The sequence below is a fragment of the Salvelinus alpinus genome, chromosome 3 (assembly GCF_045679555.1).
Source record: "Salvelinus alpinus chromosome 3, SLU_Salpinus.1, whole genome shotgun sequence".
NCBI lineage: Eukaryota > Metazoa > Chordata > Actinopteri > Salmoniformes > Salmonidae > Salvelinus > Salvelinus alpinus.
The window spans coordinates 6708278-6734177 of record NC_092088.1 but is presented as its reverse complement, the minus strand read 5'-3'; the positions used below and the strand labels follow the sequence as shown (position 1 = coordinate 6734177).

The following is a 25900-nucleotide window of genomic DNA, read 5'->3' as shown; positions in this document are numbered from 1 at the left end:
TCCTGTAATGTCTCTATATTTACCTGTTCCTTCTCTACCTGTCCTGTAATGTCTCTATATTTACCTGTTCCTTCTCTACCTGTCCTGTAATGTCTCTATATTTACCTGTTCCTTCTCTACCTGTCCTGTAATGTCTCTATATTTACCTGTTCCTTCTCTACCTGTCCTGTAATGTCTCTATATTTACCTGTTCCTTCTCTACCTGTTCTGTAATGTCTCTATATTTACCTGTTCCTTCTCTACCTGTCCTGTAATGTCTCTATATTTACCTGTTCCTTCTCTACCTTCATTAATCTCTTGAGGACAGGTTCGGCATAAACAACGATAATCTATCAAGGCTCACGTAGAATTATGTGATTACGAGCAGCAGTAGTTCCTGGTTTTGGGTTTTTGTCATTGATTATTTGGACAAATCAGGATTGGGCGAAGGCGGTGCTTATTGTACCCTGTATTTGTAGTTATTATTGATCCCCATTAGTTCCTGCCAAGGCAGCAGCTACTCTTCCTGGGGTTTATTATGGATCCCCATTAGTTCCTGCCAAGGCAGCAGCTACTCTTCCTGGAGTTTATTATCGATCCCCATTAGTGCCTGCCTTGGCAGCAGCTATTCTTCCTGAGGTTTATTATCGATCCCCATTAGTTCCTGCCAAGGCAGCAGCTACTCTTCCTGGGGTTTATTATGGATCTCCATTAGTTCCTGCCAAGGCAGCAGCTACTCTTCCTGGGGTTTATTAGGGATCCCCATTAGTTCCTGCCAAGGCAGCAGCTACTCTTCCTGGAGTTTATTATGGATCCCCATTAGTTCCTGCCTAGGCAGCAGCTACACTTCAGCAGCAGCTACACTGGGGTTCAATCAAAAATGTATAAATACAAAAGACAGACTGGTCGTTCTACAGTTCTATTTTCATTCAGCGATGACGCAGCAGTCTCCAGGTCTTTGCCTGAAGACCCCGTCCAAAGACCCCGTCCGAGACCCCGTACGAGACCCCGTTCAAATACCCCGTCCGAGACCTCGTCCAAAGACCCCGTCCGAAACCCCATCCAAAGACCCCATCCGAGACCCCGTCCAAGACCCCGTCCAAGACCCCGTCCGAGACCCCGTCCAAGACCCCATCCGAGACCTCGTCGAAAGACCCCGTCCGAGACCCCGTCCAAAGACCCCGTCCGAGACCCCGTCCAAAGACCCGGTCCAAAGACCCCGTCTGAAGACCCCGTCCGAGACCCCGTCCAAAGACCCCGTCCGAGACCCCGTCCAAAGACCCCGTCCAAAGACCCCGTCCAAAGACCCCGTCCGAGACCCCGTCCAAAGACCCCGTCCGAGACCCCGTCCAAAGACCCCGTCCAAAGACCCCGTCCAAAGACCCCGTCCGAGACCCCGTCCAAAGACCCCGTCCAAAGACCCGGTCCAAAGTCCCCGTTCGAGACCCCGTCTGATTCTCTGCAATAATGGTATGGGAATAATAACGAATGTTATTTTTGTAAAGTGGTTTCTTGCATCAAACACAACAACATTTTCAGTCACCTCCTTGTGTGAAGGACAAGTGGATTGACAGGTTCATGTCAAGCCCTGCATGTTTTTTTTCAAAAGTCTCATGGAATGTAGGTCTACATTGAACACCACACACTGGCTGCTACTGTAGGCTGAATACTAGGACAGCTACTTCCATGTTAAAATGTTAGGGGATTAATTTTTCTCCATTGTTTTTGATGGACGGCCACTCTGGTAGGCCTACATTATGATCAAATAGCCACAGTAGCCTACTTGACCACTGTTAAAACTGTAACTTAAAGCAGGTACAGCCTCAGTGTTCACGGTAAACACTGGTTCAGACCCAGGGCTTTCTGCAACTATCTAACTACTCCCTGACATTCCCCTCCAGGTGACTGTTGGTAGTAGCTATAGCAGGCAGACAGACAGGCTGGCAGACAGACAGACAGGCAGGCAGACAGACACCCACGTACACACTTGACATGAATATTGACATGCCCATACATGTCAATGTAATGATGTCAGTGATTATCATCAGATGTGCAATTGCTTGTGTTGGAAATACTAAAAGGACCAAAGCCAAAACCCCAATATATTAAAAAAAATACATTTTAGACAGTTTGATGAGCAACCATTATTACATGATCTGTACCATAATGCTGATTCCACATGTTGACACTGCCCGGGACTATTTTTATATGAAATTTGTGTCCATTTGTGATAAGCATGCCTCTTAAATGTAGAATCAGTGGAAGGGACAATCAATCAATCAAATGTATTTATAAAGCCCTTCTTACATCAGCTGATGTCACAAAGTGCTGTACAGAAACCCAGCCTAAAACCCCAAACAGCAAGCAATGCAGGTGTAGAAGCACGGTGGCTAGGAAAAACTCCCTAGAAAGGCCGAAACCTAGGAAGAAACCTAGAAAGGAACCAGGCTATGAGGGGTGGCCAGTCCTCTTCTGGCTGTGCCGGGTGGAGATTATAACAGAACATGGCCAAGATGTTCAAATGTTCATAGATGACCAGCAGGGTCAGATAATAATAATCACAGTGGTTGTCGAGGGTGCAACAGGTCAGCACCTCAGGAGTAAATGTCAGTTGGCTTTTCATAGCCAATCATTAAGAGTATCTCTATTGCTCCTGCTGTCTCTAGAGAGTTGAAAACAGCAGGTCTGGGACAGGTAGCACGTCTGGTGAACAGGTCAAGGTTACATAGCCGCAGGCAGAACAGTTGAAACTGGAGCAGCAGCATGACCAGGTAGGCTGGGGACAGCAAAGAGTCATCAGGCCAGGTAGTCCTGAGGCATGGTCCTAGGGCTCAGGTCCTCCGAGAGAGAGAGGGAAAGAAAGAAAGAGAGAAAGAGAGAAAAAGAGAGAGAATCAGAGAGAGCATACTTAAATTCACACAGGACACCGGATAAGACAGGAGAAATACTCCAGATATAACAGATTGACCCTAGCCCCCCGACACATAAACTACTGCAGCATAAATACTGGAGGCTAAGACAGGAGGGGTCAGGAGACACTGTGGCCCCGTCCGACGATACCCCCGGACAGGGCCAAACAGGCAGGAACTTACCATCCAACTTACCATCCTGAGACAAGGCCGAGTATAGCCCACAAAGTTCTCCGCCATGGCACAACTCAAAGGGGGGCGCCAACCCGGACAGGAAGATCACGTCAGTGACTCAACCCACTCAAGTGATGCACCCCTCCTAGGGACGGCATGGAAGAGCACCAGTAAGCCAGTGACTCATCCCCTGTAATAGGGTTAGAGGCAGAGAATCCCAGTGGAGAGAGGGGAACCGGCCAGGCAGAGACAGCAAGGGCGGTTCGTTGCTCCAGTGTCATTCCGTTCACCTTCACCCTCCTGGGCCAGACTACACTCAATCATAGGACCTACTGAAGAGATGAGTCTTCAGTAAAGACTTAAAGGTTGAGACCGAGTCTGCATCTCTCACAGGGATTGGCAGACCATTCCATAAAAATTGAGCTCTATAGGAGAAATTATAGGAACAATTAGGAGGCCTACGTCTTGTGACTGTAGCGTACGTGTAGGTATGTACGGCAGGACCAAATCGGAAAGATAGGTGGGTGAGTTCCAGAAAGAGGGCCAATTATCTACAAATTCTATCTTTTGGGAGGGGCAGAAAACAGTTTTCAACCAGCGATTGAGTTGCGAGACTCTGCTGTAGAGCTCATCACTCCCCCTAACTGGGAGGGGGCCAGAGACAATTACTCGATGCCGACACATCTTTCTAGCTGATTTACACGCTGAAGCTACTGTATGTTGCACTTGGTGACCTCTGACTGTTTCATCCTAACATCGTTGGTGCCGACGTGGATAACATTATCTCTATACTCTCTACACTCACCAGTTTTAGCTTTAGCCAGCACCATCTTCAGATTAGCCTTAACGTCGGTAGCCCTGCCCCTGGTAAACAGTGTATGATCGCCGGATGATTCGTTTTAAGTCTAATACTGCGGGTAATGGAGTCACCAATGACTAGGGTGTTCAACTTGTCAGAGCTATAGGTGGGAGGCTTCGTCGTCTCAGACCCTGTAACGGGTGGAAGAGAGACCAGAGAAGCCTCGGCCTCTGACTCCGACTCGCTGCTTAATGGGGAGAACCGGTTGAAGGTTTCTGTCAGCTGAATGAGCGACACCAGTTGAGCATTCCTACAGCATTTCCCTCCAGAAGCCATGAGAAAGTTGTCCGGCTGCGCGGACTTTGCGTACTTACTGGTGGCACAGACGCTGTTTCGTCCTTTCCTACACTGAAATTACCCTTGCCTAACGATTGCGTCTGAAGCTGGCCTTGCCACACAGCTATCCTTGCCATAACGCGATCGTTCTTCTGTATATTATGAGTACAGCGTCTGTAATTAGAAGGCATCATGTTAATGTTACTACTTAGCTTTGGCTGGTGGAGGTCCTGACGAACCACGTCCAGATAAAGCGTCCGGGGTGAAAAAAATGGAATGAAAAAAGTCGAGTGGGGAAAAAAAAAATACTATACAGTGGGGAGAACAAGTATTTGATACACTGCCGATTTTGCAGGTTTTCCTACTTACAAAGCATGTAGAGGTCTGTAATTTGTATCATAGGTACACTTCAACTATGAGAGACGGAATCTAAAACAAAAATCCAGAAAATCACATTGTATGATTTTTAAGTAATTAATTTGCATTTTATTGCATGACATAAGTATTTGATACATCAGAAAAGCAGAACTTAATATTTGGTACAGAAACCTTTGTTTGTAATTACAGAGATCATACGTTTCCTGTAGTTCTTGACTAGGTTTGCACACACTGCAGCAGGGATTTTGGCCCACTCCTCCCTACAGATCTTCTCCAGATCCTTCAGGTTTCGGGGCTGTCGCTGGGCAATACGGACATTCAGCTCCCTCCAAAGATTTTCTATTGGGTTCAGGTCTGGAGACTGGCTAGGCCACTCCAGGACCTTGAGATGCTTCTTACGGAGCCACTCCTTAGTTGCCATGGCTGTGTGCTTCGTGTCATTGTCATGCTGGAAGACCCAGCCACGACCCATCTTCAATGCTCTTACTGAGGGAAGGAGGTTGTTGGCCAAGATCTCGCGATACATGGCCCCATCCATCCTCCCCTCAATACGGTGCAGTCGTCCTGTCCCCTTTGCAGAAAAGCATCCCCAAAGAATGATGTTTCCACCTCCATGCTTCACGGTTGGGATGGTGTTCTTGGGGTTGTACTCATACTTCTTCTTCCTCCAAACACGGCGAGTGGAGTTAGACCAAAAAGCTCTATTTTTGTCTCATCAGACCACATGACCTTCTCCCATTCCTCCTCTGGATCATCCAGATGGTCATTGGCAAACTTCAGACAGGCCTGGACATGCACTGGCTTAAGCAGGGGGACCTTGCGTGCGCTGCAGGATTTTAATCCATGACGGCGTAGTGTGTTACTAATGGTTTTCTTTGAGACTGTGGTCCCAGCTCTCTTCAGGTCATTGACCAGGTCCTGCCGTGTAGTTCTGGGCTGATCCCTCACCTTCCTCATGATCATTGATGCCCCACGAGGTGAAATCTTGCATGGAGCCCCAGACCGAGGGTGATTGACCGTCATCTTGAACTTCTTCCATTTTCTAATAATTGCGCCAACAGTTGTTTCCTTCTCACCAAGCTGCTTGCCTATTGTCCTGTAGCCCATCCCAGCCTTGTGCAGGTCTACAATTTTATCCCTGATGTCCTTACACAGCTCTCTGGTCTTGGCCATTGTGGAGAGGTTGGAATCTGTTTGATTGTGTGTGGACAGGTGTCTTTTATACAGGTAACGAGTTCAAACAGGTGCAGTTAATACAGGTAATGAGTGGAGAACAGGAGGGCTTCTTAAAGAAAAACTAACAGGTCTGTGAGAGCCGGAATTCTTACTGTTTGGTAGGTGATCAAATACTTATGTCATGCAATAAAATGCAAATTAATTATTTAAAAATCATACAATGTGATTTTCTGGATTTTTGTTTTAGATTCCGTCTCTCACAGTTGAAGTGTACCTATGATAAAAATTACAGACCTCTACATGCTTTGTAAGTAGGAAAACCTGCAAAATCGGCAGTGTATCAAATACTTGTTCTCCCCACTGTATATATAAACGGTAATAAAAAAATTGAAACCGTAAAGTTGGCAGGTAACAAAGTAAGGGTAGCAACAAACCGCACAGCACCACGTAAACAAGTCTACAAGTTGTAACCGGAAATTACGTAAGGTCCACAATCCCTGGTTTTCAGATAACTTGGCAGTATTAATTAGAAAGAGAAATATATCTTAGGCTCAAACTAGACAAACAAATGTTCCTGTTGACTGGGCCTCCAAATGCACAGGATCGATCAGGAAGTCCAAATCAGATGACTATTTAAATGCAGTCACAGAGAACCTAAACAACCCTACCAAGTTCAGGAAGCTAATCAAATAAGATGACTATTTAAATGCAGTCACAGAGAACCTAAACAATCCTACCAAGTTCAGGAAGCTAATCAAATCAGATGACTATTTAAATGCAGTCACAGAGAACCTAAACAACCCTACCAAGTTCTGGAAGCTAATCAAATCAGATGACTATTTAAATGCAGTCACAGAGAACCTAAACAATCCTAACAAGTTCAGGAAGCTAATCAAATCAGATGACTATTTAAATGCAGTCACAGAGAACCTAAACAACCCTACCAAGTTCTGGAAGCTAATCAAATCAGATGACTATTTAAATGCAGTCACAGAGAACCTAAACAATCCTACCAAGTTCTAGAAGCTAAACAAATCAGATGACTATTTAAATGCAGTTACAGAGAACCTAAACAACCCTACCGAGTTCGAGAAGCTAATCAAATCAGTGTCAGGTTCTAATGTATCCTCTGGCCTTCCTGACCATTTAATGATGGATTCTAATGAAGTGAAGGATAAAGACCATATTGTAGGGGTTGTTAACAATCACTTCATATCTGCTTATTCCATTTTTGATAATGGTGGGGCCCAGGCCTCTAATGTCAGCTCTGTTACAGTCAACTATAATATAGGCCCTCATGTGAACCATTTTAACTTTGAGCTTGTTTCTTATACTGAGGTCTATAAAGCACTAAAGGCCATAGACAGTAAAAAGTCTGCAGGTCCAGACAACTTGGACTCTTACCTCCTTAAAGATAGCAGCTGGTATTATTACTGAACCTGTGGCTCACATTTTCAACTTGAGTCTCTTGACCAATTCCATACCCAGCATTTGGAAATCAACATACGTCCTCCCACTGCTAAAGGGTGGAGATCCCTCAGATGCTAAAAACATTCGTCCTCTCTCTAAACTCCCTATCCTGGCCAAGGTCTATGAACCCCTAGTGAACTCCCTATCCTGGCCAAGGTCTATGAACCCTAGTGACCTCCCTATCCTGGCCAAAGTCTATGAACCCCTAATGAACTCCCTATCCTGGCCAAAGTCTATGAATCCCTAGTGAACTCCCTATCCTGGCCAAAGTCTATGAACCCCTAATGAACTCCCTATCCTGGCCAAAGTCTATGAATCCCTAGTGAACTCCCTATCCTGGCCAAAGTCTATGAATCTCTAGTGAACTCCCTATCCTGGCCAAAGTCCATGAATCCCTAGTGAACTCCCTATCCTGGCCAAAGTCTATGAATCCCTAGTGAACTCCCTATCCTGGCCAAAGTCTATGAATCCCTAGTGAACTCCCTATCCTGGTCAAAGTCCATGAATCCCTAGTGAACTCCCTATCCTGGACAAAGTCTATGAATCGCTAGTGAACTCCCTATCCTGGCCAAAGTCTATGAATCGCTAGTGAACTCCCTATCCTGGACAAGTCTATGAATTTGTTGCAACCTCCTCCATCGTACAGAGACTTGAGTAAAAGTAAAGATCCTTAATATAAAATAACTCAAGTGAAAGTCACCCAGTAAAAGTCTACTTGAGTATGACAGAGAAAGAGCGAGGGGGGGGTGGAACTTTTGAGTTAAAGTCTAAAAGTATTTGGTTGTAAATATACTTAAGTATCAAAAGTAAAAGTATAACTAATTTATAATTCCTTATATTAAGCAAACCAGACGGCACCATTTTCTAGTTTTTAAAGAAATTTAATGATAGCCAGGGGGGACACTCCAACACTCAGACATCATTTACGGATAGCCAGGGGGGACACTCCAACACTCAGACATCATTTACAAACTAAGCATTTGCGTTTAGTGAGTCCTCCAGATCGGAAGCAGTAGGGATGACATGGGGTGTTCTGTTGAATTGGACTATTTTCCTGTCTTGCTAAGCATTCAAAATGTAACAAGTACTTTTGGATGTCAAGGAAAATGTATTTCTTAAGGAATGTAGTGAAGTAAAAGTAGTCAAAAATATAAATAGTAAAGTAAAGTACAGATACCCCCAAAATTACTTAAGTAGTACTTTAAAGTATTTTTACATAAGTACTTTACACCACTGCTTAAAGTCCCCAGGACATTTACAGTACTGTGCAAAACTGCCGTCTCGTCTTGTTTACAATCCATGCCTCAGCTACATATGTTAGTGCCACTGAATGAATTGAACATTTTGATGGGAGACTCTGTTACAGAGGAGTGTAAATGTTTTTTTTAGGCTGGATCATGTTGTTGAATTGTATTGTTGTATGTTTTAATTCTACAATGTATTGAGTGTTGCTGCCTTGGCCAGGTCTCCCTTGCATAGATAATATCAAAGAGTAGCAGCGGTGTAAAAGAGGGGGGGGCAATGCAAATAGTCTGGGTAGCCATTTGATTAGCTGTTCAGGAGTCTTATGGCTTGGGGGTAGAAGCTGTTTAGAAGCCTCTTGGACCTAGACTTGGTGCTCCGGTACCGCTTGCCATGCGGTAGCAGAGAGAACCATCTATGACTAGGGTGGCTGGAGTCTGACAATTTCTAGGGCATTCCTCTGACACCGCCTTGTATAGAGGTCCTGGATGGCAGGAAGCTTGGCCCCAGTGATGTACTGGGCCATACGCACTACCCTCTGTAGTGCCTTGCGGTCGGAGGCTGAGCAGTTGCCATACCAGGCGGTGATGCAACCAGTCAGGTTGCTCTCGATGGTGCAGCTGTAGAACCTTTTGAGGATCTGAGGACCCATGACAAATCTTTTCATTCTCATGAGTTAGAAAAATAGGCGTTGTCGTGCCCTCTTCACAACTGTCTCGGTGTGCTTGGAACATGTTAGTTTGTTGTTGATGTGGACACCAAGGAACTTGAAGTTCTCAACCTGCTCCACTACAGCCTCGTTGATGAGAATGGGGGCGTGCTCGGTCCTCCTTTTCCTGTAGTCCACAATCATCTCCTTTGTCTTGATTACGTTGAGGGAGAGGTTGCTGTCCTGGCACCACACGGCCAGGTCTCTGACCTCCTCGGTGATCAGGCCTACCACTGTTGTGTCATTGGCAAACTTAATGATGGTGTTGGAGTCGTGCCTGGCCATGCAGTCATGAGTGAACAGGGAGTCCAGGAGGGGACTGAGCACGCACCCCTGAGGAGCCCCCGTGTTGAGGATCAACGTGGCGGATGTGTTGTTACCTACCTTTACCACCTGGGGGGCGGCCCGTCAGAAAGTCCGGGATCCAGTTGCAGAGGGAGGTGTTTAGTCCCAGGGTCCTTGGCTTATTGATGAACTTGGAGGGCACTATGGTGTTGAACGCTGAGCTGTAGTCAACGAATAACATTCTCACGTAGGTGTTACTTTTGTCCAGGTGGGAAAAGGGCAGTGTGGAGTACAATAGAGATTGCGTTCCTGGTTAAATAAAGGTACAAAAATTAAATATATAAAATCAAATTGTATTTAAATACACATATTTAGCAGATGTTCTTGTATATATACATTAGGTCGAGTACAGTTTTGGAAATGTCCTTTCTGAAATGTTCATGATTTAAAAGGAACATTGATGGACTCCATGGGAAAGTCTACTGATACGTTTTGCTCTTGTTTGTCTTTAGTTTGGTGAGTCAGTCACTACAAAGATACAGGCGTCCTTCCTAACTCAGTTGCCGGAGAGGAAGGAAACCGCTCAGGGGTTTCACCGTGAGGTCAATGGTGACTTTAAAACAGTTACAGAGTTTAATGGCGAATCCAACACAACACAGCACTGAGTACAACTCTTCATATTTTCAAGCATGGTGGTGGCTGCATCATGTTATGGGTATGCTTGTCATCGGCAAGGACAAGGGAGTCTGTCTGTCTGTGTCGGTCCGTCTGTCTGTCTGTCTGTCTGTCTGTCTGTCTGTCTGTCTGTCTGGGTCCGTCTGTTTCTGTCTGTCTGTCTCTCTCTCTCAGTTATCGGAACAGAGACAGGTTAAGGCAACAACAGGATTTGAACGTCCGTCCATAATGTTACCTGATTGGTGGTTAGGTTATTAGCTGGCCAAGCAGCACTATGATTTGTTAGACCTCTCTCTCTCTCTCTCTCTCTCTCTCTCTCTCTCTCTCTCTCTCTCTCTCTCTCTCTCTCTCTCTCTCTCTCTCTCTCTCTCTCTCTCTCTCTCTCTCTCTCTCTCTCTCTCTCTCTCTCTCTCTCTCTCTCTCTCTCTCTCTCTCTCTCTCTCTCTCTCTCTCTCTCTCTCTCTCTCTCTCTCTCTCTCTCTCTCTCTCTCTCTCTCTCTCTCTCTCTCTCTCTCTCTCTCTCTCTCTCTCTCTCTCTCTCTCTCTCTCTCTCTCTCTCTCTCTCTCTCTCTCTCTCTCTTTCTTTCTTTATCCACCATCTTTATCCCTCCCCCAATCTTTCTCTCCCTCTTTTGCTCTCTCTCTCTTTCTCCCTCCTCTCTTCACCCTCTCTCTCCCCCCCCCCTCTATCCCTCCCTCTCTCTTTCTATTCTTTCTCTCCCATCTCTTTATCTCTCTCTTTCTCCCCCCTCTCTATCTTGTCACACCACACCTCTCTCTCTCTGACTCACATTCTCTTTCCCCTCCACCCCCTCCCCTCACCCCCCCTCTCTCTCTCTCACCAGGTAACGCTGTCAACGCCACACCTCTTTCCAGGACTGTACAGGCTCACATTCCTCCTAACAGAACAGGTTCTAACCTGTCCTCGTCAGCAAGTTAACTACACCCGTACCACATGACATCTTCAGCAAACTAACTACACCCGTACCACATGTCCTCGTCAGCAAGCTAACTACACCCGTACCACATGACATCTTCAGCAAACTAACTACACCCGTACCACATGTCCTCGTCAGCAAGCTAACTACACCCGTACCACATGACATCTTCAGCAAACTAACTACACCCGTACCACATGACATCTTCAGCAAACTAACTACACCCGTACCACATGTCCTCGTCAGCATAGAACAGGGTGTAGGGTACCATTTGGGACGTACTGTTGACCAGTGGCCATAGAGCAGGGTGTAGGGTCCCATTGGGGACGTACTGTTGACCAGTGCCCATAGAGCAGGGTGTAGGGTCCCATTGGGGACGTACTGTTGACCAGTGCCCATAGAGCAGGGTGTAGGGTACCATTTGGGACGTACTGTTGACCAGTGGCCATAGAGCAGGGTGTAGGGTCCCATTGGGGACGTACTGTTGACCAGTGGCCATAGAGCAGGGTGTAGGGTCCCATTGGGGACGTACTGTTGACCAGTGCCCATAGAGCAGGGTGTAAGGTACCATTGGGGACATACTGTTGACCAGTGGCCATAGAGCAGGGTGTAGGGTCCCATTGGGGACGTACTGTTGACCAGTGGCCATAGAGCAGGGTGTAGGGTCCCATTTGGGACATACTGTTGACCAGTGCCCATAGAGCAGGGTGTAGGGTCCCATTGGGGACGTACTGTTGACCAGTGCCCATAGAGCAGGGTGTAGGGTCCCATTGGGGACGTACTGTTGACCAGTGCCCATAAAGCAGGGTGTAGGGTCCCATTGGGGACGTACTGTTGACCAGGGGCCATAGAGCAGGGTGTAGGGTCCCATTGGGGACATACTGTTGACCAGTGGCCATAGAGCAGGGTGTAGGGTACCATTGGGGACGTACTGTTGACCAGTGCCCATAGAGCAGGGTGTAGGGTCCCATTGGGGACGTACTGTTGACCAGTGGCCATAGAGCAGGGTGTAGGGTCCCATTGGGGACGTACTGTTGACCAGTGCCCATAGAGCAGGGTGTAGGGTCCCATTGGGGACGTACTGTTGACCAGTGGCCATAGAGCAGGGTGTAGGGTCCCATTGGGGACGTACTGTTGACCAGTGCCCATAGAGCAGGGTGTAGGGTCCCATTGGGGACGTACTGTTGACCAGGGGCCATAGAGCAGGGTGTAGGGTCCCATTGGGGACATACTGTTGACCAGTGCCCATAGAGCAGGGTGTAGGGTACCACTGGGGACGTACTGTTGACCAGTGCCCATAGAGCAGGGTGTAGGGTCCCATTGGGGACGTACTGTTGACCAGGGGCCATAGAGCAGGGTGTAGGGTCCCATTGGGGACATACTGTTGACCAGTGCCCATAGAGCAGGGTGTAGGGTACCACTGGGGACAGAGTCCAAGTCAAACCCAGTATCTCAGAAACAGAAGATGAAGGTACCTTATAAAGATGTCACCCCTCCTGGTATGTGACATGTATATTAAAGACTCTTCTTGTGACTGATTATGGTTCTATAGTATCACGGAGTTTGTTGTTGAGCTATTTATACAAGCAGTTTATATTCCCACAATGGAGAGGGAGAGATAACCCACTCCTTCTCCGCTCCTCTGCCAAATGTCTTTCAAACTTTAGTCACGTTAATGTCGCCTCATTGGTTCTCCATATAAGGCGTGTTTATTCCCCAACTCCGCCCACCAGCCAACATTGGCTCCCACTCACCTGTGTAATTATTACCTATTAAGGTAATTTAAATGACTTTATATGCGTATAAAGTGATAGAGTGTTTATAAACCTAATAGCTAAGTTAAAATGAACAACAACAAAGAGTTTAATTTTTTTTTAATATACTTGTTTTAACAATGTTGGAAACTAGTATAGCCTCAGGCTACATCAGACATTAGAGGTGAAAGGGTAGCTAGCTAGCTGACTGTAACCAAACCTCCCACTTGTTCTACCTGTTTTCTATTTTTCCGGAGCAGACAGCGCTGCCACAGACCAGACAGCACTGCAACACACCCATCAGCTATCCTTTCCTGTCTACTTTCTTCACACAACTGCAGTAAAAATGGTGAGTGTTGGGAGGTTTTTCTGCACGGATGTTTTTTTTCTTCTTCTCTAAGCCAACAAATTCTCAGTATTGTAATATATTTTGTGGGGTTAGAGATTAGGACATGTGCTATGTATGAAACTGAGAGAGAAAAGGTTTTAAAATAACTTCAAAATGGACAGTATACCTCTCTGTCCGGTCGAGTATTCCCCCGATACTACACGGATAATTGTAAGGCCATAACTTGTAACTTCAGTGGGAATCTATCCTGAATCTTTGTCTCTTTTGGCACATTCACAACCTCATAGAGTTAGTGGTCTGATTTCTTTTTTCTCTCCCTGTTTTCATTGAAGAAAAACGTTTTTCTGTTGTTTACAATCAAAACTTACTTAACCTTCATCCGAATGTCAAGAGTTTCATCTTACAATATCTTTGGATTCTTCTGGAAGTAAGGAATAGAAGAGTTTTAGGTTGCATTCGAATTAGGGCTCTGGTCTAAAGTAGTGCACTATAATAGGGAATAGGGTGCCATAGGGCTCTGGTCTAAAGTAGTGTACTATATAGGGAATAGGATGCCATGGGTTATATAACCAGCTCCCTCCTGAGTGTTTAGGCTTCGCCAGCGCGGCTATGCTACTAGTCCTGACTTGTTCCCCACCGTCTCCAGGAATGTGGTTGAGGGGGCCTAGAACATTCACAAGGGAACTAATTTCCTATAGAGAGATACAATACGAAACACTGACGTATTAGAATGAGGTCTATTTCCTCTGTCTGTACCCCATGTACCCTGAACTATTAGAATGAGGTCTATTTCCTCTGTCTGTACCCCATGTATCCTGAACTATTAGAATGAGGTATATTTCCTCTCTCTGTACCCCATGTGTACTGAACTATTAGAACGAGGTATATTTCCTCTGTCTGTACCCCATATATCCTGAACTATTAGAATGAGGTATATTTCCTCTGTCTGTACCCCATGTATCCTGAACTATTAGAATGAGGTCTATTTCCTCTCTCTGTACCCCATGTATCCTGAAATATTAGAATGAGGTCTATTTCCTCTCTGTCTGTACCCCATGTATCCTGAACTATTAGAATGAGGTCTATTTCCTCTGTCTGTACCCCATGTAGCCTGAACTATTAGAATGAGGTCTATTTCCTCTGTCTGTACCCCATGTATCCTGAACTATTAGAATGAGGTCTATTTCCTCTCTCTGTACCCCATGTATCCTGAACTATTAGAATGAGGTCTATTTCCTCTCTCTGTACCCCATGTACACTGACGTATTAGAATGAGGTCTATTTCCTCTGTCTGTACCCCATGTATCCTGAACTATTAGAATGAGGTCTATTTCCTCTGTCTGTACCCCATGTATCCTGAACTATTAGAATGAGGTATATTTCCTCTGTCTGTACCCCATGTATCCTGAACTATTAGAATGAGGTCTATTTCCTCTCTCTGTACCCCATGTATCCTGAAATATTAGAATGAGGTATATTTCCTCTCTGTCTGTACCCCATTTATCCTGAACTATTAGAATGAGGTCTATTTCCTCTCTCTGTACCCCATGTATCCTGAACTATTAGAATGAGGTCTATTTCCTCTCTCTGTACCCCATGTACACTGACGTATTAGAATGAGGTCTATTTCCTCTGTCTGTACCCCATGTATCCTGAACTATTAGAATGAGGTCTATTTCCTCTGTCTGTACCCCATGTATCCTGAACTATTAGAATGAGGTCTATTTCCTCTCTGTCTGTACCCCATGTATCCTGAACTATTAGAATGAGGTCTATTTCCTCTCTCTGTACCCCATGTATCCTGAACTATTAGAATGAGGTCTATTTCCTCTCTCTGTACCCCATGTATCCTGAACTATTAGAATGAGGTCTATTTCCTCTGTCTGTACCCCATGTATCCTGAACTATTAGAATGAGGTCTATTTCCTCTGTCTGTACCCCATATATCCTGAACTATTAGAATGAGGTCTATTTCCTCTGTCTGTACCCCATGTATCCTGAACTATTAGAATGAGGTCTATTTCCTCTGTCTGTACCCCATGTATCCTGAACTATTAGAATGAGGTATATTTCCTCTGTCTGTACCCCATGTATCCTGAACTATTAGAATGAGGTCTATTTCCTCTGTCTGTACCCCATGTATCCTGAAATATTATAATGAGGTCTATTTCCTCTCTCTGTACCCCATGTATCCTGAACTATTAGAATGAGGTCTATTTCCTCTGTCTGTACCCCATGTATCCTGAACTATTAGAATGAGGTCTATTTCCTCTGTCTGTACCCCATGTATTTCTCTCTCTCTCTATACCCCATGTATTGTATTATCCTCATTGTCAAATCCTACTTTAGGACAACGTTCAGATTTAGAATCTAGTGCTGACTTGTTCCAGTCTGTCTGGAAGCCTCCACCACTCAGAGGGAAACTATACAGAGTCACAGCCAGGCTTCACCTGAACCAGCACCGTTTTCCGAAGGCTACAACGCACCAATAGCGGTAGTCGGCTGAGAGTACTTGAGAAGCAGAGCAATCCGATTTTTTTAAATGTAGAATCGAGTGAAATTTGTTGGCAGTCAGACATCAACAGCACGCGGAGCGATCGGTAGACTAACAGGAGATCCACATTCCTCTGACTCTTCTTCTCTCCTTTGTGACCGTTGTATTCTTCTTCTTCTTCTCTCCTTTGTGACCGTTGTATTCTTCTTCTTCTTCTCTCATTTGTGACCGTTGTATTCTTCTTCTTCTCTCCTTTGTGACCGTTGTATTCTTCTTCTTCTTCTCTCCTTTGTGACCGTTGTATTCTTCTTCTTCTTCTCTCCTTTGTGACCGTTGTATTCTTCTTCTTCTTCTCTCCTTTGTGACCGTTGTATTCTTCTTCTTCTTCTCTCCTTTGTGACCGTTGTATTCTTCTTCTTCTCTCCTTTGTGACCGTTGTATTCTTCTTCTTCTTCTTCTCTCCTTTGTGACCGTTGTATTCTTCTACTTCTTCTCTCCTTTGTGACCAGGCCTCTGGAATAGCGGTCCACGATGATGTCGTTCACACGTTTGACAAGATCAGAGTTCGCCTCCAGGGGGCTGACAAGCAGGAGCAGCTGAAGCTGGTGCTCTTCAAGATCAGCGACGACGGGAAATGTATCATCGTGGACAAGGACAAATGCCTGAAGGTCAGAGGAGCCATATAATGATATATATCATTTAGCAGACACTTTTTTTTATCCAAAGCATCATTTTGTTTTACGTATGGGTGGTCCCGGGAATCGAACTCACTGTCCAGGCGTTGCACGCCCCGTGCTCTACCAGCTCAGATCCAGAGGACCGCATAGTTAGGCATTCTAAGCTTTTCTTAAATTTATCTTTCCTCAATTCCTTGCATCCTCTCTCCTCGCTTCTTTCTCTGTGTCCTAAATATCTCATTTGTTATCTTATTCTAGACATTCACATACACATAGCATTGTTTAAAACTCTGAACGTTTTATAATATAATGTAATTGGGAGCTAACGTGGTTACCATAGAATCATGTAGTGTCACGTAAATGCATTCAAATACAGAAACCACAATGTCCAAGCTTTCTTACTTTTATTACTATTAGGGGTTGTAACGTGAGCATCTAGATAAAAAAATATAAAAAAACACTATATAATTGCTGTTAATTAATCAATTACCGATCAATTAAGGTCAAGGACCTGAACGGGGAGGAGGACGTGTTCAGGAAGATCGTCAACATGATGCCGACGGAGGACTGCCGCTATGCCCTGTACGACTGTTCCTGGGAGAGCAAGGACAGCCCCAAAGAGGACCTGGTCTTCATCATGTGGTACGTTGGACCACAGAGTTAGAATAACTAGACTTGCAATAACTAACCCTGTACGACTGTTCCTGGGAGAGCAAGGACAGCCCCAAAGAGGACCTGGTCTTCATCATGTGGTACGTTGGACCACAGAGTTAGAATAACTAGACTTGTAATAACTAACCCTGTACGACTGTTCCTGGGAGAGCAAGGACAGCCCCAAAGAGGACCTGGTCTTCATCATGTGGTACGTTGGACCACAGAGTTAGAATAACTAGACTTGTAATAACTAACCCTGTACGACTGTTCCTGGGAGAGCAAGGACAGCCCCAAAGAGGACCTGGTCTTCATCATGTGGTACGTTGGACCACAGAGTTAGAATAACTAGACTTGTAATAACTAACCCTGTACGACTGTTCCTGGGAGAGCAAGGACAGCCCCAAAGAGGACCTGGTCTTCATCATGTGGTACGCTGGACCACAGAGTTAGAATAACTAGACTTGTAATAACTAACCCTGTACGACTGTTCCTGGGAGAGCAAGGACAGCCCCAAAGAGGACCTGGTCTTCATCATGTGGTACGTTGGACCACAGAGTTAGAATAACTAGACTTGTAATAACTAACCCTGTACGACTGTTCCTGGGAGAGCAAGGACAGCCCCAAAGAGGACCTGGTCTTCATCATGTGGTACGTTGGACCACAGAGTTAGAATAACTAGACTTGTAATAACTAACCCTGTACGACTGTTCCTGGGAGAGCAAGGACAGCCCCAAAGAGGACCTGGTCTTCATCATGTGGTACGTTGGACCACAGAGTTAGAATAACTAGACTTGTAATAACTAACCCTGTACGACTGTTCCTGGGAGAGCAAGGACAGCCCCAAAGAGGACCTGGTCTTCATCATGTGGTACGTTGGACCACAGAGTTAGAATAACTAGACTTGTAATAACTAACCCTGTACGACTGTTCCTGGGAGAGCAAGGACAGCCCCAAAGAGGACCTGGTCTTCATCATGTGGTACGTTGGACCACAGAGTTAGAATAACTAGACTTGTAATAACTAACCCTGTACGACTGTTCCTGGGAGAGCAAGGACAGCCCCAAAGAGGACCTGGTCTTCATCATGTGGTACGCTGGACCACAGAGTTAGAATAACTAGACTTGTAATAACTAACCCTGTACGACTGTTCCTGGGAGAGCAAGGACAGCCCCAAAGAGGACCTGGTCTTCATCATGTGGTACGTTGGACCACAGAGTTAGAATAACTAGACTTGTAATAACTAACCCTGTACGACTGTTCCTGGGAGAGCAAGGACAGCCCCAAAGAGGACCTGGTCTTCATCATGTGGTACGTTGGACCACAGAGTTAGAATAACTAGACTTGTAATAACTAACCCTGTACGACTGTTCCTGGGAGAGCAAGGACAGCCCCAAAGAGGACCTGGTCTTCATCATGTGGTACGTTGGACCACAGAGTTAGAATAACTAGACTTGTAATAACTAACCCTGTACGACTGTTCCTGGGAGAGCAAGGACAGCCCCAAAGAGGACCTGGTCTTCATCATGTGGTACGCTGGACCACAGAGTTAGAATAACTAGACTTGTAATAACTAACCCTGTACGACTGTTCCTGGGAGAGCAAGGACAGCCCCAAAGAGGACCTGGTCTTCATCATGTGGTACGTTGGACCACAGAGTTAGAATAACTAGACTTGTAATAACTAACCCTGTACGACTGTTCCTGGGAGAGCAAGGACAGCCCCAAAGAGGACCTGGTCTTCATCATGTGGTACGCTGGACCACAGAGTTAGAATAACTAGACTTGTAATAACTAACCATGTACGACTGTTCCTGGGAGAGCAAGGACAGCCCCAAAGAGGACCTGGTCTTCATCATGTGGTACGTTGGACCACAGAGTTAGAATAACTAGACTTGTAATAACTAACCCTGTACGACTGTTCCTGGGAGAGCAAGGACAGCCCCAAAGAGGACCTGGTCTTCATCATGTGGTACGTTGGACCACAGAGTTAGAATAACTAGACTTGTAATAACTAACCCTGTACGACTGTTCCTGGGAGAGCAAGGACAGCCCCAAAGAGGACCTGGTCTTCATCATGTGGTACGTTGGACCACAGAGTTAGAATAACTAGACTTGTTATAACTAACCCTGTACGACTGTTCCTGGGAGAGCAAGGACAGCCCCAAAGAGGACCTGGTCTTCATCATGTGGTACGTTGGACCACAGAGCTAGAATAACATGGGTTTAAAGAGTTTGAATAGCATGGGTTTAAAGAGTTCGAATAGCATGGGTTTAAAGAGTTCGAATAGCATGGGTTTAAAGAGTTCGAATAGCATGGGTTTAAAGAGTTCGAATAGCATGGGTTTAAAGAGTTCGAATAACTACATTAGAATAACTATCCCTGTACGACTGTTCCTGGGAGAGCAAGTACGGCCACAAGGAAGGTGATAGGTGGAAATAGAAATAAAAGGACATGTACTCTACACCGTACATAACACTACCATGTCAGCCATTTTGAGTGGAGGGAGTGAGAGAGAGAGGATTTGGACATTGACTCAAGGCAGAATGGTTGGGAGTCCTTTCTAAATGTAATATTCTTCTGTTTGAATTGCAGGGCTCCAGAACACTCAACTATCAAAAAGAAAATGAAATACGCCAGCTCAAAGCAATACATTAAAGCAAAGTTCCAAGGTAAGAGTTTGGGTAGGCTCAGTTCTGCTTTAACACTTTCATCCAATCACCTGTCCAGCATCAGGGGGGGGGGGGCTATGTTCATTAGGTACCAAATGGAATAAAATGGAGTGAAACAGGGAGAGATTGCATGGACTTGTCCAATAAGATACTCTCATTTTCAAACGCCGCCTATTGCATGCTAGAATCGTCAGTTTGCTACATCCATTTTGGGATTTATAGATGAATCATTATTGATTATATTGATTCTTGAAAAATCTAATGTCTAAATACGTTATGAGCTTAGTTCAACTGTCGTTCAAAGTAGCGTGTCCAGAACATTTTGAATGGGGTGGCCAAGACGGGGTACAGACCCAGTTCAGGGGGGCCAGAACATTTTGAATGGGGTGGCCAAGACAGGGTACAGACCCAGTTCAGGGGGGCCAGAACATTTTGAATGGGGTGGCCAAGGTGGGGTACAGACCCAGTTCAGGGGGGCCAGAACATTTTGAATGGGGTGGCCAAGGTGGGGTACAGACCCAGTTCAGGGGGACCAGAACATTTTGAACCTTAATTGATGCAAGGTGGAGTTTTCCCCCTATATTATTAGAATGGTTCAACACATGAAATTCTTCAGATTAGGTTTGGTACATTTCCCTGTTCAAGTCAATCATAAATCAATCCCAAAAGTCTTGTTACAGGGTTTGCTTTCGGTAAATTCACTTGAAAGTGCCATTCAGAGTGCGAATTATACTGTGATATTTGTGTGTCTCTCTGTTTTTAAGGGGGACCTCCTATGTAAAAAATGTATTGGCTTTCATAGTAAAGACGTGTAAATGTTTTGAACTTTGAATGTGGCACAAACACAACCAGTCGTGAGGTTTTCATCTGATTGTGAAAAACAAATCACTTCAAAAGTAGGTTAAGTAGGTTAAGTAGATTATCTGCAGAAGTCCAGCATCTGCAGAAGTCCAGCATCTGCAGAAGTCCAGCATCTGCAGAAGTCCAGCATCTGCAGAAGTCCAGCATCTGCAGAAGTCCAGCATCTGCAGAAGTCCAGCATCTGCAGAAGTCCAGCATCTGCAGAAGTCCAGCATCTGCAGAAGTCCAGCATCCGATCAGTGCACTGTGCACCTGTCATTTCAATGGAAAAGGACATGTATTACAAACACTATCAGTAATGACATTCAGCCTACAAAGTGATGTGTATTCATGAATGCCAAGGGAAACCAGGCTTCCACCACCAAAACAATTACACATTTTTTTAAATAACGTCGCATTCGTGTCTATCCGTGTTTCGTAATTTTCCTTCAATTCTCAAGAGGCAGGATCTATTTCACCAGAGAAAGCAACCGAACGAGGCAAATGGCGCCCCTCTGTCTTAGTATCCGTGGCCCGTGGATCTGATGCTGTCTGGCCAAAAATAATAACGACGGATACATAGGCCGCACATACTAAGACAGAGGGGCACTCTACGGTGAGATTGATAAGTCTTGCTGTCGCTACGCGTCTTGGTCAAAATGATCAATATATTTAGAGACAACCTATCAGATCTCAGAATTTCCGTGGGGGGGGGGGGGGGGGGCACTGGAGTGGCCAATCAGATTCCAGGGGTACCCCATCCCGGGCCACCACCTGGACATGCCACTGGTCGTATCCCATCAGAACCCCAAAAAATACAATTGCTTTACTCCAATGTTTGTCAACAACGTAAATGTAAACAAACGATGTGTAGCTTCAAAACATGAATAAAACTATAATTTTGATATCATGCATGGTTAGAATTTGAGTGGTTACATTTCTCCATGCCCACCCGTCAGCTTTTTACCAAAACAGAGGCGGGGTGATCCGCTTTGTTATTGTTTCAAGTGCGGATTCTAGCGGACAGTAGCCTGATGAATGACACAGAAATGACAAATCAGCAAATCAAGTTTATTTTATATAGCCCTTCGTACATCAGCTAATATCTCGAAGTGCTGTACAGAAACCCAGCCTAAAACCCCAAACAGCAAGCAATGCAGGTGTGGAAGCACAAGTGGCCTGAGGTGGTCTAGTAGTCTAAGCCAGGTCCTCCAGAACAGACACACCACTGCAGCACGGGTTACGGAACCAGCCCACTGATATTTCAGTACCACTCTCCTCTATTTTTAATCTCCAATTAAACCGAAACTAAAAAATGTGAGGAGTGTGATTCCCTTAAAAAAAAAAGAGAGAAATTGACTGACTGTCTGTGTTCTCGTGTGTTTCACAGGTCTGAAGTTTGAGTGGCAGGTGAACGACATGTCAGACGCCAAAGACAGCTCTGTCTTCATCGATAAACTGGGAGGGAGAGGAGTCGTTAAAAAACTGGAGGGGAAAGAGGTCTAAGGTCCTGACTCCTGATGCCGCCGTACAACATGGAATCAAAACCAGACCTGGGTTCAAATACTAATCGAAATCCTTCAGATACTTTCAGTGTTTGCTTAAGCCTGTCAGGTGGGCTTTAAAAAAAAAAAATACGTTTGGGACTTTTCTAATACTTCCGTTACAACAAGTTCAATCAAGTATTTGAGTTCGAATAGTGTGTGTGAACACAGGTCTGGTCAAAACACCAATACAAAAGCAGCCAACTTCCTGTGTGTCCAATTGATCTGTCCATCAACAGAGTATTGTAATTGATTTGGTCTTTATAAAAATAAAAAAAATTCCTTGGTCAATGGTAGATTAGTAATAAAATAGCTACTCATGTAGTTGATAAATGTCATACTTTTTCCCAGACATAACTGCTTCATGATTTATACAAATGAACATGTATTTTCTTGTAGCTTTGGATCCTAAGATCATCCTTGAATGGGCTTTAATTTTTTTGGTATCCTGTGTCTATTGACTCTGTTCCAGACCAATCATCTGATACGATTTCAATCATATTATTCATATACCTTCCTTGTTTGCTGATGTTTTGTTGAAATTTCAAAAATGTCTTGTTAAAAAAAGGAAGATACCTCTGCAGAATGTTGATGGCAGAAGCTCCACCACTATAATAAAGAGAAACTGAATTTCCTGTATACTCCCCTGGTCTGTCTCTGTCTCTGTCTGTCTGTCTGTGCAGTATTCCATTTGATATCACAGAGATTGGCAGTAAGGTTTGCATTATTGTCCGGGGCAATTGTCAACAGAGCAGTCGGGCAAGTTAAGCCTGGTCTGTTGCTTCTGGTGTTGTACTTTGTATTCCATGTTATAGAGAAGCTTCTTAGGAACACAGAACACTTTATTGTATGAAAATACAGTGTTTTCCACGAGCACATGGAGAAGTCAGTCAAATAGAACAAGTAGCTAGCCAGGATCCCCCCGAGATGCTGAACAAGCTCAATTTTGGTGGCCTATAGTACATTCTAATGTCTTGATTCAGTCGAAAATACTTCCAAATTATTGAATAGTAGTGAGTTTACCTCCCAAATTGGAAAAATGTGTTGTGGTTTTTTGTTTACAATTTAAATTAATGAAAATGTATGAATTCAGTGTATTGTTCGTTTTTTTGGGATATCGTCTAGGCCCTCCATACACAACTGGCGCACCGCGGACCGGATCCGGACCCAGAACGGGGTCAATACAGACCGCAGGTCCCCCCCCCCCCAAAAATACAAAATATATATATATAGTTAAATTTAAACTTTAAACCTATATATATATATATATATATATATATATATATATATATATATATATATATATATATATATATATATATATATATATATATATATATATATATATATATATATATATATATATATATACATATTTTGTTTTACTCGCTCGGGCTTCGACCCCTGGTATCATATAAACACACATAATACATGGAAGAATGCATAGAATAGCAGGAAATTAGCTTTAAAAGAGAAGAAAAAAATATGCCTCGTGCTAAATGTTTAGAATTGCGGGAAATTGACTTTAAAATGGCCCAACTTATCTTAAAATCCAACAAATTGTATGATGGGTACTTTTTCTAAGTGATCAAATGGGTCACTAAAATGAACAGAACAGATGCTCAATGAAGTTCTGGGCCATACGTGTTGGGAAGAGATAAATAAGTGAAATAATTGAAGTGTTTGCAACTCTCTTTGTGAAGTGTAGTAGCTATGTCATTTAGAAAGAAATATACTTGTTTAACAGACAATAAAATATATACAGACATTAAAATACCAAAACACAGTCATGTTAAGCACAAATAAAACATCACAAAATACATTACATTCATCCACAAATAAGTCCACAATCAATACTTTAAGTTTCCCAAACAGCATCAGAATATCAAGATGACATTTATTTTGAATTTTGTTCCAGCAAAACGGTGCATTAAAACTAAAAGTAGATTTACGTCGCTCGGTGGAGACCCTAGGAACTTCAAGAGTTAACCAATCCTGTGAACTGGTTAGGCAACTCAGGTGTCTCTACTTCAACAGCAAAGTTAGATAAGAGACAGAAGTTTAAGAAGTAGGGCCTTGTAAACAATTTGCAAAAAAATAGTCCTTGATGCTAGATGCTTCCTGACTGTCTAGCTTTCATTTTGGTGATTATTAGCGAGCTGGAAATAGTAAAGAAACTAATGTCGGTCCCACAAATTATTATCATTATTTGGTATTTATTAGGTATTTGGTATTTATTAGGATCCCCAGTAGCCGCTGCCAGAGCAGCAGCTACTCTTCCTGAGGTCCACATGAAACATGACATAATACATAGTACAGAATATTATTAGTCAAGGATTGAAATATATACATTTAAAACGTCACACATAGCCTACTGTACATGTCAGTACATACAGTTGAAGTCGGAAGTTTACATACACCTTAGCCAAATACATTTAAACTCAGTTTTTCACAATTCCTGACATTTAATTCTAGTAAAAATTCCATGTCTTAGGTCAGTTAGGATCACCACTTTATTCTAAGAATGTGAAATGTCAAAATAATAGTAGAGAGAATGATTTATTTCAGCTTTTATTTCTTTCATCACAATCTCAGTGGGTCAGAAGATTACATACACTCAATTAGTATTTGGTAGCATTGCCTTGAAATTGTTTAACTTGGGTAAAATGTTTCGGGTAGTCTTCCACAAGCTTCCCACAATAAGTTGGGTGAATTTGGCCCATTCCTCCTGACAGAGCTGGTGTAACTGATTCAGGTTTGTAGGCCTCCTTGCTCGCACATGCTTTTTCAGTTCTGCCCACAAATTGTCTATAAGATTGAGGTCAGGGCTTTGTGATGGCCACTCCAATACCTTGACTTTGTCCTTAAGCCATTTTGCCACAACTTTGGAAGTATGCTTGGGTTCATTGTCCATTTGAAAGACCCATTTGCAACCAAGCTTTAACTTCCTGACTGATGTCTTGAGATGTTGCTTCAATATATCCACATAATTTTCCTCCCTCATGATGCCATCTATTTTGTGAAGTGCACCAGTCCCTCCTGCAGCAAAGCACTCCCACAACATGATGCTGCCACCCCCGTGCTTCACGGTTGGGATGGTGTTCTTCGGCTTGCAAGCATCCCCCTTTTCCTCTAAACATAACGATGGTCATTATGGCCAAACAGTTCTATATTTGTTTCCCAGACCAGAGGACATTTCTCAAAAAAGTACAATCTTTGTCCCCATGTGCAGTTGCAAACCGTAGTCTGGCTTTTTTTATGGCGGTTTTGGAGCAGTGGCTTCTTCCTTGCTGAGCGCCCATTCAGGTTATATCGATATAGGACTTGTTTTACTGTGGATATAGATACTTTTGTACCTGTTTCCTCCAGCATCTTCACAAGGTCCTTTGCTGTTGTCTGGAATTGATTTGCACTTTTCGCACCAAAGTACGTTCATCTCTAGGAGACAGAAAACGTCTCCTTCCTGAGCAGTATGATGGCTGCGTGGTCCCATGGTGTTTATACTTGTGTACTATTGTTTGTACAGATGAACATGGTACCTTCAGGCGTTTGGAAATTGCTCCCAAGGATGAACCAGACTTGTGGAGGTCTACAATTATTTTCCTGAGGTCTTGGCTGATTTCTTTTGATTTTCCCATGATGTCAAGCAGAGAGACAGTGAGTTTGAAGGTAGGCCTTGAAATACATCCACAGGTACACCTCCAATTGACTCAAATTATGTCAATTAGCCTATCAGAAGCTTCTAAAGCCATGACATCATTTTCTGGAATTTTCCAAGCTGTTTAAAGGCACAGTCAACTTAGTGTATGTAAACTTCTGACCCACTGGAATTGTGATACAGGGAATCAT

At 44.1% G+C, this 25900-nt stretch overlaps 1 protein-coding gene across 1 annotated transcript; it reads left to right on the top strand.

Moving 5' to 3' along the window:
* Positions 1-12841: 12841 nt before the first annotated feature.
* Positions 12842-22690, top strand: LOC139569947 (cofilin-2-like). Its single transcript, XM_071391337.1, has 5 exons — positions 12842-13173; positions 16177-16335; positions 16847-16986; positions 19591-19667; positions 21898-22690. Exons 1-5 carry the CDS (start codon positions 13171-13173, stop codon positions 22011-22013), a joined length of 495 nt encoding a protein of 164 aa, XP_071247438.1. The 5' UTR covers positions 12842-13170; the 3' UTR covers positions 22014-22690.
* The last annotated feature ends 3210 nt before the right edge of the window (positions 22691-25900 follow it).

What these genes read in the sequence shown, in the direction of transcription:
- LOC139569947 (XM_071391337.1), top strand. An exon ending in ACAAGGACAAATGCCTGAAG is followed by an intron (nt 16,336 to 16,846) that starts GTCAGAGGAGCC and finishes CGATCAATTAAG; the next exon opens with GTCAAGGACCTGAACGGGGA. An exon ending in GACCTGGTCTTCATCATGTG is followed by an intron (nt 16,987 to 19,590) that starts GTACGTTGGACC and finishes TTTGAATTGCAG; the next exon opens with GGCTCCAGAACACTCAACTA.